The sequence below is a fragment of the Apteryx rowi genome, unplaced genomic scaffold (assembly GCF_003343035.1).
Source record: "Apteryx rowi isolate R43461 unplaced genomic scaffold, aptRow1 scaffold_409, whole genome shotgun sequence".
In the NCBI taxonomy this organism is placed as follows: Eukaryota; Metazoa; Chordata; class Aves; order Apterygiformes; family Apterygidae; genus Apteryx; species Apteryx rowi.
The window spans coordinates 55,052-72,669 of NW_020450614.1; the positions used below are offsets into that span (position 1 = coordinate 55,052).

General features: G+C 40.0%; 2 protein-coding genes across 2 annotated transcripts in view; both read right to left on the reverse strand.

Moving 5' to 3' along the window:
• The window catches only part of MED28 (mediator complex subunit 28), a 3,046-nt gene extending 2,600 nt beyond the window's left edge, over window positions 1–446 (reverse strand). The window contains exon 1 of the mRNA XM_026075661.1: window positions 414–446. Within this exon, the coding sequence (XP_025931446.1) occupies window positions 414–446 (33 nt within the window). The remainder of the gene's footprint in view (window positions 1–413) is intronic.
• A 191-nt stretch (window positions 447–637) lies between these two features.
• LAP3 (leucine aminopeptidase 3) lies at window positions 638–17,417 on the reverse strand. The gene is made up of 12 exons (XM_026075655.1): window positions 17,035–17,417; window positions 16,633–16,687; window positions 14,684–14,789; window positions 13,164–13,323; window positions 9,595–9,759; window positions 8,483–8,641; window positions 7,458–7,582; window positions 5,958–6,046; window positions 4,487–4,589; window positions 2,085–2,164; window positions 1,271–1,383; window positions 638–1,156 (listed from the first exon to the last, which is right to left on the reverse strand). The coding sequence occupies exons 1-12, from the start codon at window positions 17,181–17,183 to the stop codon at window positions 958–960; spliced, it is 1,503 nt and encodes a 500-aa protein (XP_025931440.1). The 5' UTR covers window positions 17,184–17,417; the 3' UTR covers window positions 638–957.
• Between the last annotated feature and the right edge of the window lie 201 nt (window positions 17,418–17,618).

The window sequence follows — 17,618 nt, forward strand, 5'->3', positions numbered from 1 at the left end:
CGCCTGCGCCCTCCCGTGGGGCCGCCGCTGTCCGCCCTGCGGCCCGGGTAAGCGCCCCGCGTAACCGGCGGTGGGGAGGCCCCAGGCAAAGGGGAGACCCACCCGCCCGCGTCCTCCTCTGACTTCTCCGAAAGGCACGATAGGTTAAGTCTGTCTGATAGTTTCACGAGTTCTAGAAATACGTGATTTGCTCTGAAACCAACAGATTCACGCTAGTGAAAGAGCCAGCACCAGGATGACAGAAAAATGTGGAAATAGTGCCAGATTGTGGACCTATCCCTCCCCCCAACCCACCCACCCACCGTTATTTCTCTTTATTCATTTTTGTAAAGTAGCCATGGGATTCAGGATACACTTGCGTTGCTACTTGTTCAAAATCCCCTCCCTCAGGGGATGGCGTCCTGCGGCCATACCTGTCCCCACACCAGCAGCTGCTTAGGAAGCATTTTGGTGCATGGTTTCTGCCACAGGACACATCACAGGCAGCTCTAGCTCCTCCCCTGCTGTACCCTGACAGGATTTTTATGAACAACCTTCCAGAGTTACTTTTCCACCATCAGTGATTCACCCCAGAGCAGCACAGCTATGATTTCTAACTACTGTTAATTCTTCTCTTTAAGTTAAAAAAACCCTCTGAGACAGGCACACAAAAAAAGAGATTTATTGTTCGCAGTAATTACACTTACTTTACAGATAAATTAGGAGTTCAGATGTTTTCAGTGATCATGTTTTGGTATTAAATATCTGAAATAAAATATTCTGTTTGAACTATTTGAAACTGAATAACATGGGAAGATAAATCTCAAGTGTGAGATGCTCTTACCCAGTAATGGTTTATAAACGTATTTGCAGTTCATTGCTATAGTGAAAATATGCTTGGGCATTCATTTATTATTAATACATTGAAAGTTTTGGGKTTTTTTTTAAGGCAGGGTGGAAGATTTTAGAATTAGTATTTTATTGGGCGTTTTGACTGTCTTGACTTAATCGAGCTGCAAACTCTACTAACGTTCTTGTAGGCCGTCCTGCCATGCCTTTTCGAAGATAGGGCACCTCATCTTTATTTGACATCACACCAGCTATATCTAAGTGAGCCCAGTGAGAGGCAGTCACAAATTCCTTCAGGAATGCAGCAGCTGTGCATGCTCCTCCAGCTCTGTGGGGAAGCAAGTAGAAAAACAGTGTTGTTTCTAAAGCAATACCAACAGCACAAACACTGGGCTTTACTGCACTAACAGAAAAGGGTACATGAAACATCTTGGGACGTTACCTGCTGTATTTTCCAATGTTGCTCAGATCTGCAAGAGGACAGTCTGTTACTTGTTTCGTGTAATGTTCAAAAAGAGGCATTCTCCAAACTCTGTCTCCTGTCAAAATGCTGGCCTAAAAAGAAACAGTGATAGTTTCAGCAAAATTCACTGTGGTTTTTATTTTTAATTGCACTCATAAGCACCATCGTAGTGCATGCTTATTTTTGCTTAGCTTTGATCAGTCTATCTAAAAATCTGGAGCCTAAGATAATACTAGGTATTTAGAAATATACTGCAAGACAAAATACTGAATCTTGCTTTCTGGATTCTTTAGATTTTGCCTTTAAGACTACCACTAAAGAATGCTAGTTTTTCACAATACTGTTTTTTCCTGCTAATGCAAATTTGCACAGATCCCTCCCTTCAGAGACTTCCCTTTAGCAGTCACAGTTCAGCCATTCATAAGGTTTCTTTGAAATTCACATTTGGTATTGTTAAGGAAGACCAATTATGTTTCTAACAAAAACTACTTACTGTCAGTAAAATAGAGTTTATGTGCACACATAGTAAGTTATCAGAGGATGCATATCCTTGAGACAGCAATGCATGCTTTCTGCTATATGATACTAAACCATAAAGGGCCAGTAATTAACAGTCATAACTTCTGTATTTTTCAATTAAATGCAATACTAAGAACATTCCTACAATATTTCAAAATTTAATAACATACCTTTCAGACTTGCATAAAATAAGGCTTTCAGTAAGGCACTAACTTTTCAATAATAACAGCTGTTACTGAATTATCATTATTCAGTCATACTGCAGATGGCCTACCTCATAAAGGTGAGTCCAAAGCCAAGATGAATTTGTGAACACTCCAGTCGCAGCAGACCCTAATGCTACATCCATGGCACCTACAGAAACACACCTTCAAGGTTATACAAGGAAGGCAAAGTGGACTTGAGCTATTCCTCTGCATCCCAACCTCCCACAGTATTTTTAATGTCTTAATTCTTATTACCTGTAAGTGCTGAAGTACCCCAAAATTAAAGGTTTTAGTACACCTGCATTTATTTTAAAGTTTATTAAAAATCTGATACTTTATGTGAATGAATATGTAGCAAGTATGGGTACACAAATCATGCCCTTCTCTTCATGATCTGCAGGGCATTAGTAACAAAATCTGAGATTTTAGACTGTCAGAATTCCCCTCTGCTAACAGTGTGGCAGACAACTACAAGTAGCCCTGATGGGACAAGCAGCAGCTGAAAATATAGCCTAAACATCCCTGCTCTCCTCTGAAACAGCTCATCTGCATAATTCCTATGTCTGGTTCCATAATCTACAGGCAGCAATCTAGAAGTAATGGAAGATGAAATTTACAGTCCTTCCTTTCCCAGTAGCTTCTCTCTCAAGTATTTTGTCACCAGAGATGACTATCTGGCTGTTAGCACCTCTTCCAAATACCTTCATATTACACCTGTGTCTTCCTGTGATGAGTTCTCTGATGACACACCTGAAGGCCTATAAATATTCAACATGAAGCACAAATACTCTGATCTTTTGATTTTTTACACTCTTCTTGACACAGGCCTGAAGCATAAAACGGACCTCTAACTGGTATTATTATCTGGACAATTCAAGAGACAGTGCCAGGTAGAAGAAGCAGAAAAATAAATTTTATGTTTTCAGCTCGATGTTTCCTAGCAGCATTTTTAGAGAGTGAGTGAGTGAGCGTGTGTGTGTATTCAGCAATAACAGTATCTTATCCCAAAAATACAAATTTTAGTGTTTCCATATAGTAAATATAAATGAGTGAGCTTTTTTCAATTCATAGACCTCTGAAATTTTCCAGCTGATACACATTCCCTTACACTTATTTCACTAACATAAATTGTTGCACAGCATATGTGTATTTACTTTAAATGAAAATAATCCACATCAATATACTAAGCCATGCCTAGACCAAAGGGATTACACACAGTTATATATACACTTTTGATACCATAGAACTGCTTCTCTAATGCTGACCCTATTCAGGGCACCCAGTCTCTGGTGAGATTTGGGGAGAAAAAAAAAAAATACTTCAACAAAATGATACATCAAGACCAAATATCTGCTTGGTGCCCAAGAATCCCAAACACAGTAATCTGTAGTGGCAGCAACCTCCTCCTCCTGTGAACAATCATGCACCTTATGTGGAAATATTTTCACACAAGCCAACCATCTTAAAGTCAGCTTTCTTTCTGGCTGTGGAAATTTTCACAGCATTTCAACTGGCAAAACTGATGGAACATAATTTAAAACAGTAGTATTTAATTTAATATAGAACAAAGATAATTATTTTGGTTAATGTATTCATTAAGCAACCCAGTGGACTCCTGTCTGTAAACTACTCTTCCGTGTTTGCTCTCATTTCAACTGCAGTCACTTCACCCATGACAGCTTGTTACTGCAGTTCATGAGAGCTGTGTACACAATGTTATTTTTGCAGATTTTAAATTTAAAATTATAACCTTATTCATATATAGCTGTAGATATGAAACAATGAAAGCACATTTTATTATGCCCCAAAGTATGCAAACACCACATAAGAGATACTTCAGTCAAATGAATTCCTGGGAGGATGATAATGATTCTCCTGTTGTGTCTATTATCTAGACCAGTGGAGACCTGAGACAGCCCAGCTGAGGGAAGAACTGGGTAGGTCACAGCTCAGACACTCAACAGGCTGCTCACAAAGCAGCTGTTCTGGCTCCAGCACGGCTGGTGCCACATGGACCTGGAAGCATTCTTCCAGAACCATGCCAGTATCTTTGCTCCACACTGCACAGGGACTTGGGAGGACTTAACTCAGATATCAGGTGACATAGTTCTGTGGGATCAACTAATAAATCCTTCTGCAAACTGTTCTGCTGGGGAACACTGTGCAGGAAAATCCAAATCTCCTTAGGTTTTGCTGGGCTTATTAGTTCCAGCTCAGCTGGGCCAGGCCCAAATCCATCTGCATCACTCAGTCTGTGCCCTGCTCCCCAATGTTCCCAGTTCTGGAAACATGCTGCAGCTGTACAAGCTGTTAGAGCATAAACTGTGCTAGTTCTTGTCCTAAACCACATAAAAGCATCTCAGTTGCTTTTGAACTCAGGCTGGCTTTGTATACATGGTACAGTTAACCCACAGCCCAGTTAACGAGACTAACAACTGGCAAAATGAAGCAGGGAAGGGACACTGGTTACCTGTTAATGTTGCAGCGTTCACGATAGCCCTTGCATTAAAATTGTGGGCATAACAGAGAGCGTCAGCTAATAGCAGTCTTCCTTCTGCATCTGTGTTATCAACCTTCAGGTACAAAATAAAAAAACAATAAAAACGGATTACTGAAAACACCCCTTTAACTGATGTCTTATATTCTCTTAAATAGCTGTTAGCTTGTGACTGCTCTGTCACAGGCCCTAGGAACTTAAGGTAATCAAAATTTACCCAAAATAGAAACTAAAAAAGAAAAGGAAAGTATCTGATAAACCCTTATGTTCGTAACACTAAAAGCATACTTGTAGCTGAAGGCAGTTACCTTTCAGCACTGCAACCTCCTCTACGTGCTGGGCCTCTGTGCTGCTGGCTCCTCTGAAGAGCCTGGGGGCAGGAGAGGTGCCCCACTGCAGGGCAGGGGGCTGGTTACTGTACCCAGCAAAGCCCCCGGGAAGCCCAGGGGCTGTTTCACAGCAAGCACAGAGGAGTCCAGCCAGTGGAAACTGCAGCACGGATGCATGCCTGCAAACAGTTCCTTGTTCAGCTGCTTTCTCTTTGGACCTTCTCCCTCTAAAAATCAATAGCCCCTTTGGACCTTTCTCCTTTTAGAGATAATTTATAATGAATTCTGCAAGATTAATTGCGCAGCGTTCTCTGAGTCACTACCACTTTCCTACAGATTTGTCCTTGGTGAGGGAAATATATGCCCAGTGATTTCCCTTAACATCCAGTGCTACTGAACTCATCATCAGGGAGAAGAACTTAAAGAACTGAAAGGTTCAGCAGGTCAAAGATGGCAAAATCACAGAAATCCAGAAAGATTGAGCCATATATTTCTGCAAAAAATTAGCAGTCCTCAGCACAATGGCTTTTGCTACCATTTAACTTATTGAATTATTACAGTATGGTTTGGATTAAATAAAATATGCATTTAGGGCACTGACTTGGCAAACTACTTGTGAACAGACAGACCCTATGACTCAGAGTTCTGCTTGAGCAGGGCAGCTGGCAAGGTAAAGACCTTGGTTATCTCAGCAGGAAGCTAATACTCTTATATCTTACTCCAGATAGCAGGGAAGTGTCCTGAAAGGTCTGCAGGAAGCAATTAAAATACTATCCATTCTGAATGAGAATATATATTTATAAGCATTATAACAACCTCTTGTGCTGGCACAAGATTTTCTAGCATGTTCAGTAAGTGACCACACTTTTCAGCTTTCCCTAGTAATTTTTAATACATCTAATCTCTTAAAAGTATATTTATATTTGAAAGAATCTTGTGATAGCAATTTCTAATTAATAACATGCTTCTTGCATTTATGAGAACAGTACATTTGCACTGGGTATCTTTTTAAATGCTCTTTTCAAACATGTACTCAGACTGCAGTCATGTAATTTGACTGACAAAAAAAACCAATTCACTAAAAATACTAAAAAATTCAAGTTTCACATGCATACCTGTATTGTTTTTCCATTCTTGGCTCTAACTACATCCCCAGGCTTGTTTGCCTTACCACTGGGCATATTTTCACAGAGGGGTGCCAAACCTCAGAGGGAAAAATAAAATATTAAGTGTGTTACTTGTTTATCACTCAGAAAAGATATAGAAAAATACTTAGGAAAAAAATATCTTAAAAAAGTGGTAGTATTCTCATCTTCATTTTATGTTCAATACCTGAATTTTCCTGGTTACTGAAAGACATGGTCCAGTTCTCAATCAGTGAAATTTCACTGCATGTTGCACCACTATATTCTCTCATCTACACCATTTTAACACTAGGATTTACTTTTAATTTACGCCTCTGAAAGTGAGATCAGAGGCACTTTAAAACTAACCAAGGCTTCTGTCAACAAATATCTTCATACATCTTCCATATATGAATAATTTATCACAAGTAAGAGTATTTATTTCTTACTGAAATTCAAAACTTCTCAAATTACCTCTCTGAGCCATTCAAGTTCTTCTCACTGTAAATAAACATTATGTAATGTCAAGAGAAGTCCAAGAACTGCCATAAAGCTCCAATAACATGAAGAACAAAAAAGGATGGCAAAGTCAGTGTCAAGACTCCAGCTATGAATGGGATAAATGAGAGCCCACTATTCCYAGGGAAGCCCTGCTCCTGTGTTCCAGCCAAAGCATAAGCAATAAGAGAATTGCGGACCACTAGTTTTCAGTTGAATTACATACGCAGACTTTTGCCGCACTAGTTTTTACTTAGTACTTGAATCATCCCATACTTTCAAGTGAGGAATCTCTTGAGGATATGAATGTTTCACTGCCCTCTGCTGGTTGAAGCTTAAAAGACCCACTAAAATAATATCCTTAAAGCTGATGTTCTCAAATATTTTTAAACTTATCATAGAACAGATGGCGTGTCCTCGGCAACTGCTTTTGCTATGGTTCCTATATCAACTCATTTACTTCTAGCTGTGCAACATTTCTGCAGGAATATAAAAGCTTTGCTCATACTCAAAAATAATTTCAGCAAACTTTTTTCTTTAATTGCTGCTGAGACATTCACCTAAGGACACAGGAGCTGATCTCTCTTCCTGCTCAGCTGGGGCAAGCACTTATGGAAGTAGCTCAGCTAACTCCTTTTCATTTCTAACTGCTTTTACAGATACCCACATTCCTCCTTGTAATGAAGGACCAGGACTCCTGCAAAACTTGTTGAAAATGAGTTTCTCAACAACCATGAGTCTCCTGAAATCTAAGAATCATGTCCTCAACATTTTAATTCAGTCTTGCAATATTTTATTGAAGCAAAGCTAGTAATTTTTGATAATAAAGTAAAAATGGAAGAGAGGTTGAGCAAGGGAGTGAGACATGTAGCTCTGCAAAAGTCCATGATGTTTCTGTAAGATAAGTYACCGCTACTGATGCTAGGAAATGACTTTGTCTAAAAGAAATACTGTAAAATTAAAATGTTCCAATTCTCACACACACATACTTACCAATTATGTTAAGAGGTAGATTTAAGGCTGCTGCTGTCACAATGGCTGAACACACAGTTGCTGCCCCTCCCATGTCTGCTCGCATTGTGTCCATACCGGATGAAGGCTTCAGTGAAATGCCACCACTGGAATAAGCGTAACAAATATCATCCAACATCTAGGAGTCAGACATTACATACTTTGATAATATTCTTTCCATCCATATGTTTTTAGCACCAAATATCACAAATGCTAGAGTCAGTGTTTTCAGATACTCTTGCAACACCCCAGTAAGCATACTAAAAAGCAACATATCTAGGTTTTCATTTCAGGTAAAGTAAGTCCCTGAGTTATTTCCTCATAATTAGGACATCATAAGACATCCAGATAATCTGCAATACACTAACAAAATAAACAAGTTTTTTCAATGGTCATCATAATATCAGAAGAGTACAAAAGAACAAAATACTGGACTGTAAATCAGCACATAGACGAGGAAAAGAGTGATAAATTCCTCAGTAGTTAGATATGTGGAATGAAGAGGAGATATAAGGAACTACTGCAAAGAATGAACTATTTTCACTTTGCCTAAGCATAACCCAGATGTCCAGTGACAAACTGCAATTCTAAAAATGTAAATTCTTTACCATGAGTTTTGCTCTGGATAAAGAAATAAAAAACCCCAGCTCTTTGTCTGTTTTCCACGGATTTCCATTTCCGTCTTACAAGCCAAGGGCATACCAATTCTGCTTTGTCCAGTCACTCAGGCTTGTCTTATCCCCAGGGAAGGCAGCACAATCTACTATATAGTTCACTGGAATGACATTGAAAGATGTGCTGAGCAAAGAAAAAGCATCTCCCTGTTGAATATGAATAGCAGAAAGGCATGAGCAAGGCTTTATTTCTGTGTTTAATGGGATTACAGTTAAAAGTGCATGTCTGTTGGCCGAATTCCAAAACTAGTCCATCTAAGCTCCATCCCTTAGCAACTGGACCATAGCTTTTTTTTTTTTTTCCTTTAGTCATTAAAACATTAACAGACATACCTGTCAAATGTAACTCCTTTTCCTACAAACACCAATGGAGAGTCATTTGTATTAGCAGCACCTAAATAGTGAATCTCCAGGAAGATGGGAGGTTCAGCTGAACCCTTAGCTACACTCAGGAATGCTCCCATCTGTTGTGTTGCTATCCAAGACTCTGGTCTGGAATAAAAACATTTATTTTTAAATAACCAAATGACCAAATTACTATTTTTTAAAGATCACAGTTCTTGAAGGATTGTAGACAATATTATAAATAATTCTGTTTTTCTTAATTATTTTGCAACCTGTCACTTAAATCCCACCATTATTACTTCTTTGTTAAACAGAAAAATACTGCCTCAAAGTTGATGCTGGGGGGGGGGGTATTTATTTATTAACCATTATTCTATATTTTCTGCACCAAAAACTTTAAGCCTATGGCCTAATGGGCAAGTGAAGTCTTTGAAGGTATATAGAGTAATACTGTTGCAGTAGSCCACAGTCTAGTTTTCTCTTGTCAAAATGGATAACAAGATTCAAAGTTGATTTCTGTGTATCTTTTACTTTTCATCAAAATGACCTAGAATCACTTACACAGTCCGTTAGCCCATTCCCACTGAAGGGCAGTAACTGGAAATTCAGAAGCAAGAAGCATTAGCTGCTCAAATTCAGTTGCAAAAAACTTTCATGACTCCATCCTGACATTTTAGGAAGTTAAAAATCCCAGTAATAACCATAAATAGCAGATGCTTAGTTACCACCTCCAAACAAAAAGAGGTATGTATAAAAAACACTTGGAAACAGAAGAAAAAAGCTATTAGAGGGAAGGTATCCAGTGTTTGCAGTCTATTCACTGATTCCTCATCAGGCTTCCTCTTAGACAGCACTTGTGTCAATTAAGTGATTAATAATTTTACTGTGTCACAGCATCTTGCTTATTCTGCTAACTTGAAGCTCCCCTCACCCTCAAGAGGGGGTAATCAAGGCACCCCCTCATACCTTTTTTTGCCAAACACTCCCCCTGCTTTTGTCATTTGAAAAGGCAGGGTGAAATTGAGAATGCACTGCAGATTTGAATAATTTCTAACATACGGTATCTTATCCTATAGAGGAATCATTTTAATGGAGCTTACCTTATATGGACCTTCACATTGCTGCTGAAACTTCTTAACTTCTGTTCAATACACTCAGCGAATTTGATGGGCGTTATAAAATTAGCTGGAGCCTCCATAAGGTACCGAGCGAGGTTTTGACCCTCAGCGTAGATAACGCCTTTTTGCCAGGCTTCACCTTCGGTACTAAACAATATCATATAATAATCACCATAAACATTTGCAAAAGTAAAACATTGTCAGCATTTATCTGTTCTCTCCAGTTTGAAAATGCAATGTCATTAATTTAGGGCAATTAAGAATGTCATTTTACCCCTACTACAAGGAATTTAGGAATTATGTGAGATCCAAAGTCTGTCTAGTCCAGTATCTCGTCTCTGATCCTAGGTGGTGCCAAATGCTTCAGAGGAAGCTAGAAAAATCCTGGAGTAGACAGATGTGGAATTATCTAATACATTACGTCTTGCTCTAATCCTTACTAGTCAGAGATTGGCTTAAATCCTTAGGCACAAGGTTTAATATCCCTTCCAAAATTTGTGATCGCATTAATTATAACAGCCCTGAAAATTCTTATTTACCATGTAAAGCCTCCAATTCTGTTTTTCACTTTGCTAAATATGATTATGTGATAAGAGTGGATTTGGATCTCAATTCACAGTGCATTCAAGATATTTCACTAACAAAAGACAGAGCAAACATTCATAAAGCTGCCTGCATAGGAAATGGAGATGCCTCTGACTCGTTTGCAACACGATCAGTAGAAAACTTCTCATTTTACTTAGACAGAACCAAAAAAAACTTACTTGTCTTAAAAGATTTCACAAAGTGGGGAATTAATCTGGATTCCACTTTGCAAAAGAGCAACATAGTGAAGAGGGAAGCCAGGAGGAATATAGAAACATTGCCTGCATATGCAGGGATGGAATTAGGAAAGCCAAATCCCAGCTGGTGCTGAAACTGGCAAGGAATGTTGAAGGCCTTTTCATGCCTTTCACAGATACATCAGCAGCAAAAGGAAGATCGGGGATAATGCTTTCCCATTGCTAAATGGCTTGGGAAACCTAGCCATAAAGGACACAGAAAAGGCTGAGGTTCTCAATGCCTGCTTTGCAGCAGTCTTCATTAGTAAGGCCTGCTTCCAGGTCCCCCAGTTCCTTGTGTTTAGTAACAGAGTTTGGGGAAGAAAACAGAGTGATATTGATTTAGGACTACTTATAGCAAACTGGACATATACAAGTCCATGGGATTAAGCGGGATGAATCTGACAGTGCCAGAAAAACTGGCTTGCAAGGCTGCTCTCTATCTGTTTGAAAGGTCATAGTAATTGCAGGAGGTCCCTGATGACTGGAAAAGGCAACTGCTATAACCATCTTCAAGAAGAGCAAGGAGGAAGATAAGGGGAACCACAAGCCAGCCATCCTAAATTCAGTCCCCAGAAAGGTTATGGGCAAAGGCACCTTGGAAGCTGTTTCCAGGCCTACAAAAGACAAGGTCACTGGGAACAGTCAGCGTAGATTACCCAAGGCAAGTCATACCTGACCATTCTGACTGCCTCTTAAGATGAGGTAGCTAGCCCAGAGGACAGCCATGGATGTCATTTACCTTGGCTTCAGCAAGGCTTTCCATATAATTTCACATAGAATTCTCCAAACAAATTGAGAAAATACAGACTAATGGGGCAAACTACAAAATGGGTGAAAAACTGGAAGAACTGTTGAGTTATCAAATGATAGCAGACTACAGTTGAAAGTCTAACTGTCAGATGGTTATGCTTGGTGTTCCTCAGGGGTTTATAGCAGAGCTGAAACTAACACCTTCATGAGCAACCTGGACAATGAAATGCACCCTCAGCAAGCTCATGGACAGTGCCACACTGCGGGGAGCAGCTGAAATGCTGGAAGGCAGGGCCACTATTTGGGGATCTTGACAAGTTAGAGGAATGGGCCAAGGAAAACTCCATGAAGTTCAGAGACCTGTACCTGGGGCAGAATAAGCCCGTGCAATGGTCAGGCTGGGCACTGACTAGCAAGAAAGCAACTGTGCAGAAAAGAACCTGGGGATCCTGGTGGATAACAAGTTGAACATGAATAAGCAGGGTGCTACTGCAGTGATGAAGACTAACCATGTACTTACGGGGTTGCATTAGAGCACAGCCAGCACATTAAGGGAAATAATTATTTCCCTCTATTTGGTATTTGTGAGGCTGCATCTGGCTACAATTTTGTCTAGTTTGGGGTTCCCCAGTACAAGAGAGATACTGATAAACTGGAGAGAGTCCAGAGAAGTGCCCCTAAGAGGGGTTGGGTGCTAGAGCATGTGGCATAGAGGGGAGCTCAAGAGAACTGGGTTTATTTCACCTGGATAAGAAAAGGTTAAGACGGATCTAATTACAGTCTTCCCCCTAAGGTCTAAAATGCAGTCTTTCCCTTAGCCTTAAATGGAGGTTGTAGAGAAGATGGGGACAGACTCATCTCAGAACTGCACAGTGAAAATGTAAGAGGCAATGGTCTCCGGTTGCAACAAGAGAAATTCCACTAGGACATAAAGAAAAATAATTCACTATGAGAGTAGTTAAGCACTAGAACAGATTGTCCAGCAAGGCTGTGGAATTTCCATCTTTGGAGATATTGAAAACTGCACTACACAAGGCCTTGATCAACCTGATCTAGCTTTAAAGTTGCACGTAGCTTTAAAATTAGCCCTAATCCAAGCTGAAGCTGGATTAGATGACCTCCAGAGGCCCTTTCAAACCAGAATTATTACATATGAAAACTACTTCCACTGCCTAGGTCATAGGACTAGCTATGTCCTGAGAAAATGTTTATTTAGTAAAAATGTGATCAGCTCCCAAATTACCTGCTGTTAGAAAATGGAAAAGTGTTGCACATAGCCTATGAGGACATGCTTAAATTGAGAGGTTTTTATTTTATTTCTCAGTCTAAACTTCTTCATAAGGAAGGACTTGTTCCTGTACAAAGCACATAGGGGAAATGGCTGTGCTCTGCATGATAGATGAGGCAGTAAAAGGGGGTTAATAAAACTTTGTTCTGGAACCAAGAGCTCTGATATTACTTTCAGCTCTTGAATAACAGTTATGTCTCCTTAGAGGCCAGAAGCACCCAAGCTTCTCTTCTTGCATTATATTCAGTAAACTGAAATATAATAAGTGAACTATGTAAAATATACCATCATGGCATGGTCCAGTCTCAAGTAGCACTTCCTGTATCTCAAAAGGATTTATTAATTTATGGAGTTTGAAATATCTCTCCTTCATGATTTTAGGATGCAATACCAGGAAGATTCCTTTTACATCACAACTCGTTTTAAGTAATTTTTTACTTTTATCTTGGGCCTTTTCTAGAAAGCGGCATTTATTAACCCTTATCCTCAGAACATGGCATGCTAACAAGGTACATGGAGCAAACACTGTAAGCCTGAAGCAGAAAACACTTCAGGATATTCAATGAAGCAGTAGAAGTTGAGAGAGAGAGATTGCTGCTACACCTATTCTTTCAGTCTCTCATCTGTCTCATGCACAAACATACACACAGTTTTACAAATAAACAGATAAGCTTTCCTTTCGCCATCACCTTCCGTGAAGCTGAGGAGTAACTACAGGTTTCTTTTTTTGCTTCAGCTCATTGTACTCATGCAATCCAAGTACAGCACCTTCTGCAGCCGCCTGAGCATCTCCACAAGGGTCCACTTCAACACGAGGGATCTCCAGATCTTGAATCTGTCTACAACCAACTGGAAAACACAGTAAAGCACTAACAGACTACTGCATAGAATGAGTATTGCACAGAACAGCAAAACAGGTTTCTGAGGTGATCAGTGTAACATTTGGGGGGGGGGGGGAGTTTTACTCAAGGTATCTGTGTTTACGAGTAAATCAACTAAAAAGATCATGCAGCAGAGTAATTAAAACTGCTAATGACCATATACTGACAAATTTTGATGCCCCCCCCAAAAAAAACACTTGATAAGTTTTAATAATTAAATCATTCAGCAGGAATACAAAGGAAAGTCCACAGTTGTTATGATTCCTTAAGATCTCCTCGTATCAAAGAAAAACTACCATTCTAGAGCATTATGGGTTATGAGTATTTACAGGGATCAGAAATTTGTTGCAATAGTTTTTGCTATCTTTTCTTCCAAGTTATATTATACATGCTTTTATAAACTGTAAGCAATATTAATAATATATTCTATGAATTTTATTTTGTACCCAGAGAATTTAACAGTGGGTTGGCAAATGAGACAACAGGGGCTAGCAGTTTGAATACGCTGCTTTCATATATGTGTGACTGACCTCCTGTCTCATACTCAGATTATAAACTCTATGGCAAGGACTTTCTTTCATTCTTGGTTTACACAAACTTAGACATGATGCAGCACTCATCCTTGATTACGACAAAGAGCCTCCAGGCAGGAAATTATTAAAAATAATTGATTTGCTTATAAGGAGAATAAGATGGGTTTATCTGTATTTATCAACTTATAGAGCACCTCATAGTTACATCTTAGTGCTCATGTATCACAATTTCAGTAACACAGAGAAAGAAAAGGCCTCCTGTGCCTACAACAGATAAGGAATCACACTACTTACATTGTGAAAGATATCACAGTTTGTAATACAAACATCTCAGTTACAAACTAGAGTGGCAAAAGTAAATATATGTGCATACTTAAGTACAGTGTGAGCATAAAATGAATCAATTTCATTGATGCTCTCAAGCTTCCAAATAGTAGTAATTAACGAAACAAGTGAGTTTTTCAGTATCACACTGTTTAAGAAAACTATTTGTTATAAATAACTGGAATTACCTGAGCACATTGATTTACATTTGGCCTGATATCTTCACAATTATAAAGAACAGATCTCAATGAAGGATGCATTCTTGCAAAATGGATGCCCTATAACTCCTTCTTCACTAAGGAAAAGCTTCATGAATGTCAGTAACAAGTGAACAGATTTCCCAAACCATGCACTAAGTCTTGCATTTCAAAACAAAAATAGATCTAGACTCACTCATCAAAAATGGAACATGCTGCATCCTGACAAGTTTCATAGACAAAATACTTAAACTTAAAAAAAAAAAAAGTTAACCTGCAACAGCTGCACGAATGTTTTCTTTGTCTTCATTCCAGTTTTCTTGGTCATTTACTCCAGCATTCTTCTTACCCAAGCCAACTACAACCACACTTGGGAAGTCCTATACAAAGCCAACACACAAACGGATTCACTTTCCTCATTGTTACAGCCACAGCAGAGAGTTGCTATGAAGACCTTACTTTTCAAATCAAACCAAATACAGAATTAAATACTGTACTCTCTACGTAAATCACATTTCTGAGCAAGAGTGCCGGTATGGTGCCGCTCTCTTGCGCTCTCAGTCATTTGCCACAGGCACACAACCAGATGTTCTGTTGTCCAGTTAGTTATCTGCATTGCAGCTGACAGGTCTTTATGTTCAACTCATAGCAAATTTGACACTTCCAAGAGCAAGTCTAAGAGTCCTTTGAAAGCAGACCCAACTCTTGCTGCAGAACAGGGGCTTTCTGAGCTGGGAAAGCATAAGCATTTTAGCACAGTGCTATGTTCAAACTAATTAATAAATTCACCTCAAAGGTTGAGTCTATTAGCTCAGCTCAGGACTGTGCTAGCTGGGTAGCAAACCAAAGCTGGTCAGAGGTACACAGCTCTGCAATGCAGCAAGGCAATGTAGCACAAAAGGCTAAATGTTTGCCTTAAAAGCTGCAAGTAGAAGGCACAATGGAAGAAATAACGAAGAGGAAAGAAGCCTTTTAAGAATGAAGTCAAATTTGTATAAAACCATCCTAAAGATTACATATGCAAATAGATTTCCCATTACTCTAAAGAGAAATGAAGTTGATCTTCGGCTTACCCTTACCCTTCCATTACAAATAGCTGCTCTTCCGGTTTCCAGTAATCAGCTTTCAAACTGCTACCCCATAAAGACTTTTAGTTCACAAGATGCTGCAACTAGGACAAGCTTTCCAGAAGATCAATGATTCAAGTTATCCTTTTTGGTTGTCATTGTTTAATACCATTGAAAGAGTGCATAAGGCCAAACTCTACTGCTTTCTCTTTCAGAGATTTGCTACTCACTTCAGAGGCCATCCTTTACGCACAATTGGGATAATAGGACCTTCAAAGGACTCCACTTCCATGAAATTCATGACAGCCTTTTTACTGAGTACAGCATCACCTGTCTCGTGTCTCTGTATAGGAATTTATACATGGTGGACAATAACCACTACAAATTGATTTATTTAAAATCATTTAAATAGACCTAATATAAGATGCAGTGATCTATACAGGGACTACAACTGTACATTAAATGTCCTAGGATGGCCTCGAGCATCACTCTAAAAAGGCACAAGTCTTATATTTGCCAGCCCCATGCAGATGCATTAGATGTGTCAAATGGCAGCAAAAGCCTAACTTTAAGCAGGTGAATCCCATCTCATACCCTTGTGATATACCATGTTTGTGCAGACAAGAGTCCTGCTTGAGTAACAGTCCCACATCTTGTTTTCATCTTCAAAATTTTGAAACATTTAAAACTACAAGATTTTAAAACGTCTGATATCTATCAGTCTATAATGGGACTGGCCACTACCTTGTGATAAAACTGCCATGTCTGCAAGGTCTTTGCACAGATCCACACTCACGCATGCACTTGCTCCCCCTGGAGATGGAAGATACACTAAGTGTCTGATCCAAAACTGCGTGCTTTAGCTAATTCAGTAAGCCCTGGTGAGAGTACAGTACCATCAAAGCAGGACTTGTTTATATCTTCTCAACTTACAGCGAAGTGAAGGGAGCACAGGACTGCGCAAAAGACCATGCAAACATGGGGAGGACAGAACAGGGGAAGGGTTTCAATATGAACCACATCTTTTGTTGGGGGAGGTGAGAGGGAGAAGGGCAGAGCTGTCTCATTCATACTAGCACAACCCTGAACTCAGCTTAAAACAAGAAGTAATGGCAAATCTCATACATTAATGCACATAAAAATCCAATGTTCATACCTGATGCAAACCATAGAATATGCGTGTCTTGCCTTTCTTCAAAGGTGGCCCACATCTAGAACACAAAAAGGTTCTTTCAAAAAATGTAAGCCCTTATGGGAATGAGTTTTGTAAGAAGTTCATTCCATAACCACAGTGTTACTCCACATTGTACTAGGGCACTTGGCTCAGTCCTGCTTCACAGAAAATGACACTCTCCAGAAGCATGTTGCATCTACTGCCTGTGTGTGCGGTTTTTCACAGGAGCTTCCCTCTAAACTGCTCAGCCTCAGATCTCAGATGCAAATATCAGCCTAAAAAGCAGTATGGGCACAAATGCTAATGCTAAGCAAAGAGACAGCCTCATTCTTAACGGTGTTGATGGGTACTTGAGGACACTTCAGAAATGCGTGAAACACTTACAGCAACAGCAGTTCTCGCAGCTTTCCAGATACGAGTCTATCGAAAGCATCTCCTGCGCTCGTGAGCTGGGGAGCACCTTCATCCTTTTCACTTGAGTAGGTTCCCAGAACAAGGCCCTGGAAAAGGATATGCATTAATGTAAATAACATATAATTTAGAGACCAACCTGAAAGACAGCAAGCACACAGTGTTTAAAGGGAATCTACTGGCGTGGGCTCACGTGTTCCTCTCAAGGTTATGCGCGCACCCACACTTCAAACACGCGGTCACACTTTGGTAAATCAGGATAAACCGCTCCCACTTCAAGCGTGAAAAAAGAAGTGAGATCGAGCATAACTGAAGTAATTATCAGTTTGGTTAAACCATAACATTTGGACGAAAGTTTTTCAAACTGTGATCTGGAAGTACAAAAGGGAAACCCCCTCCCCCGGCCCCCAAAGGTGGCGCCTTGCCAGGTGCACGGCAGGAGCCCGCATTACTCCCCGCTCCCGCTCGGCCTCCTGGGCACCAGCGAGCGGCGTCCGCAGGAGCCGGGCAGCCCGGCGTGGGGGGGCCCAAACGGCAGCCCGCTGCGGCCACGCGCC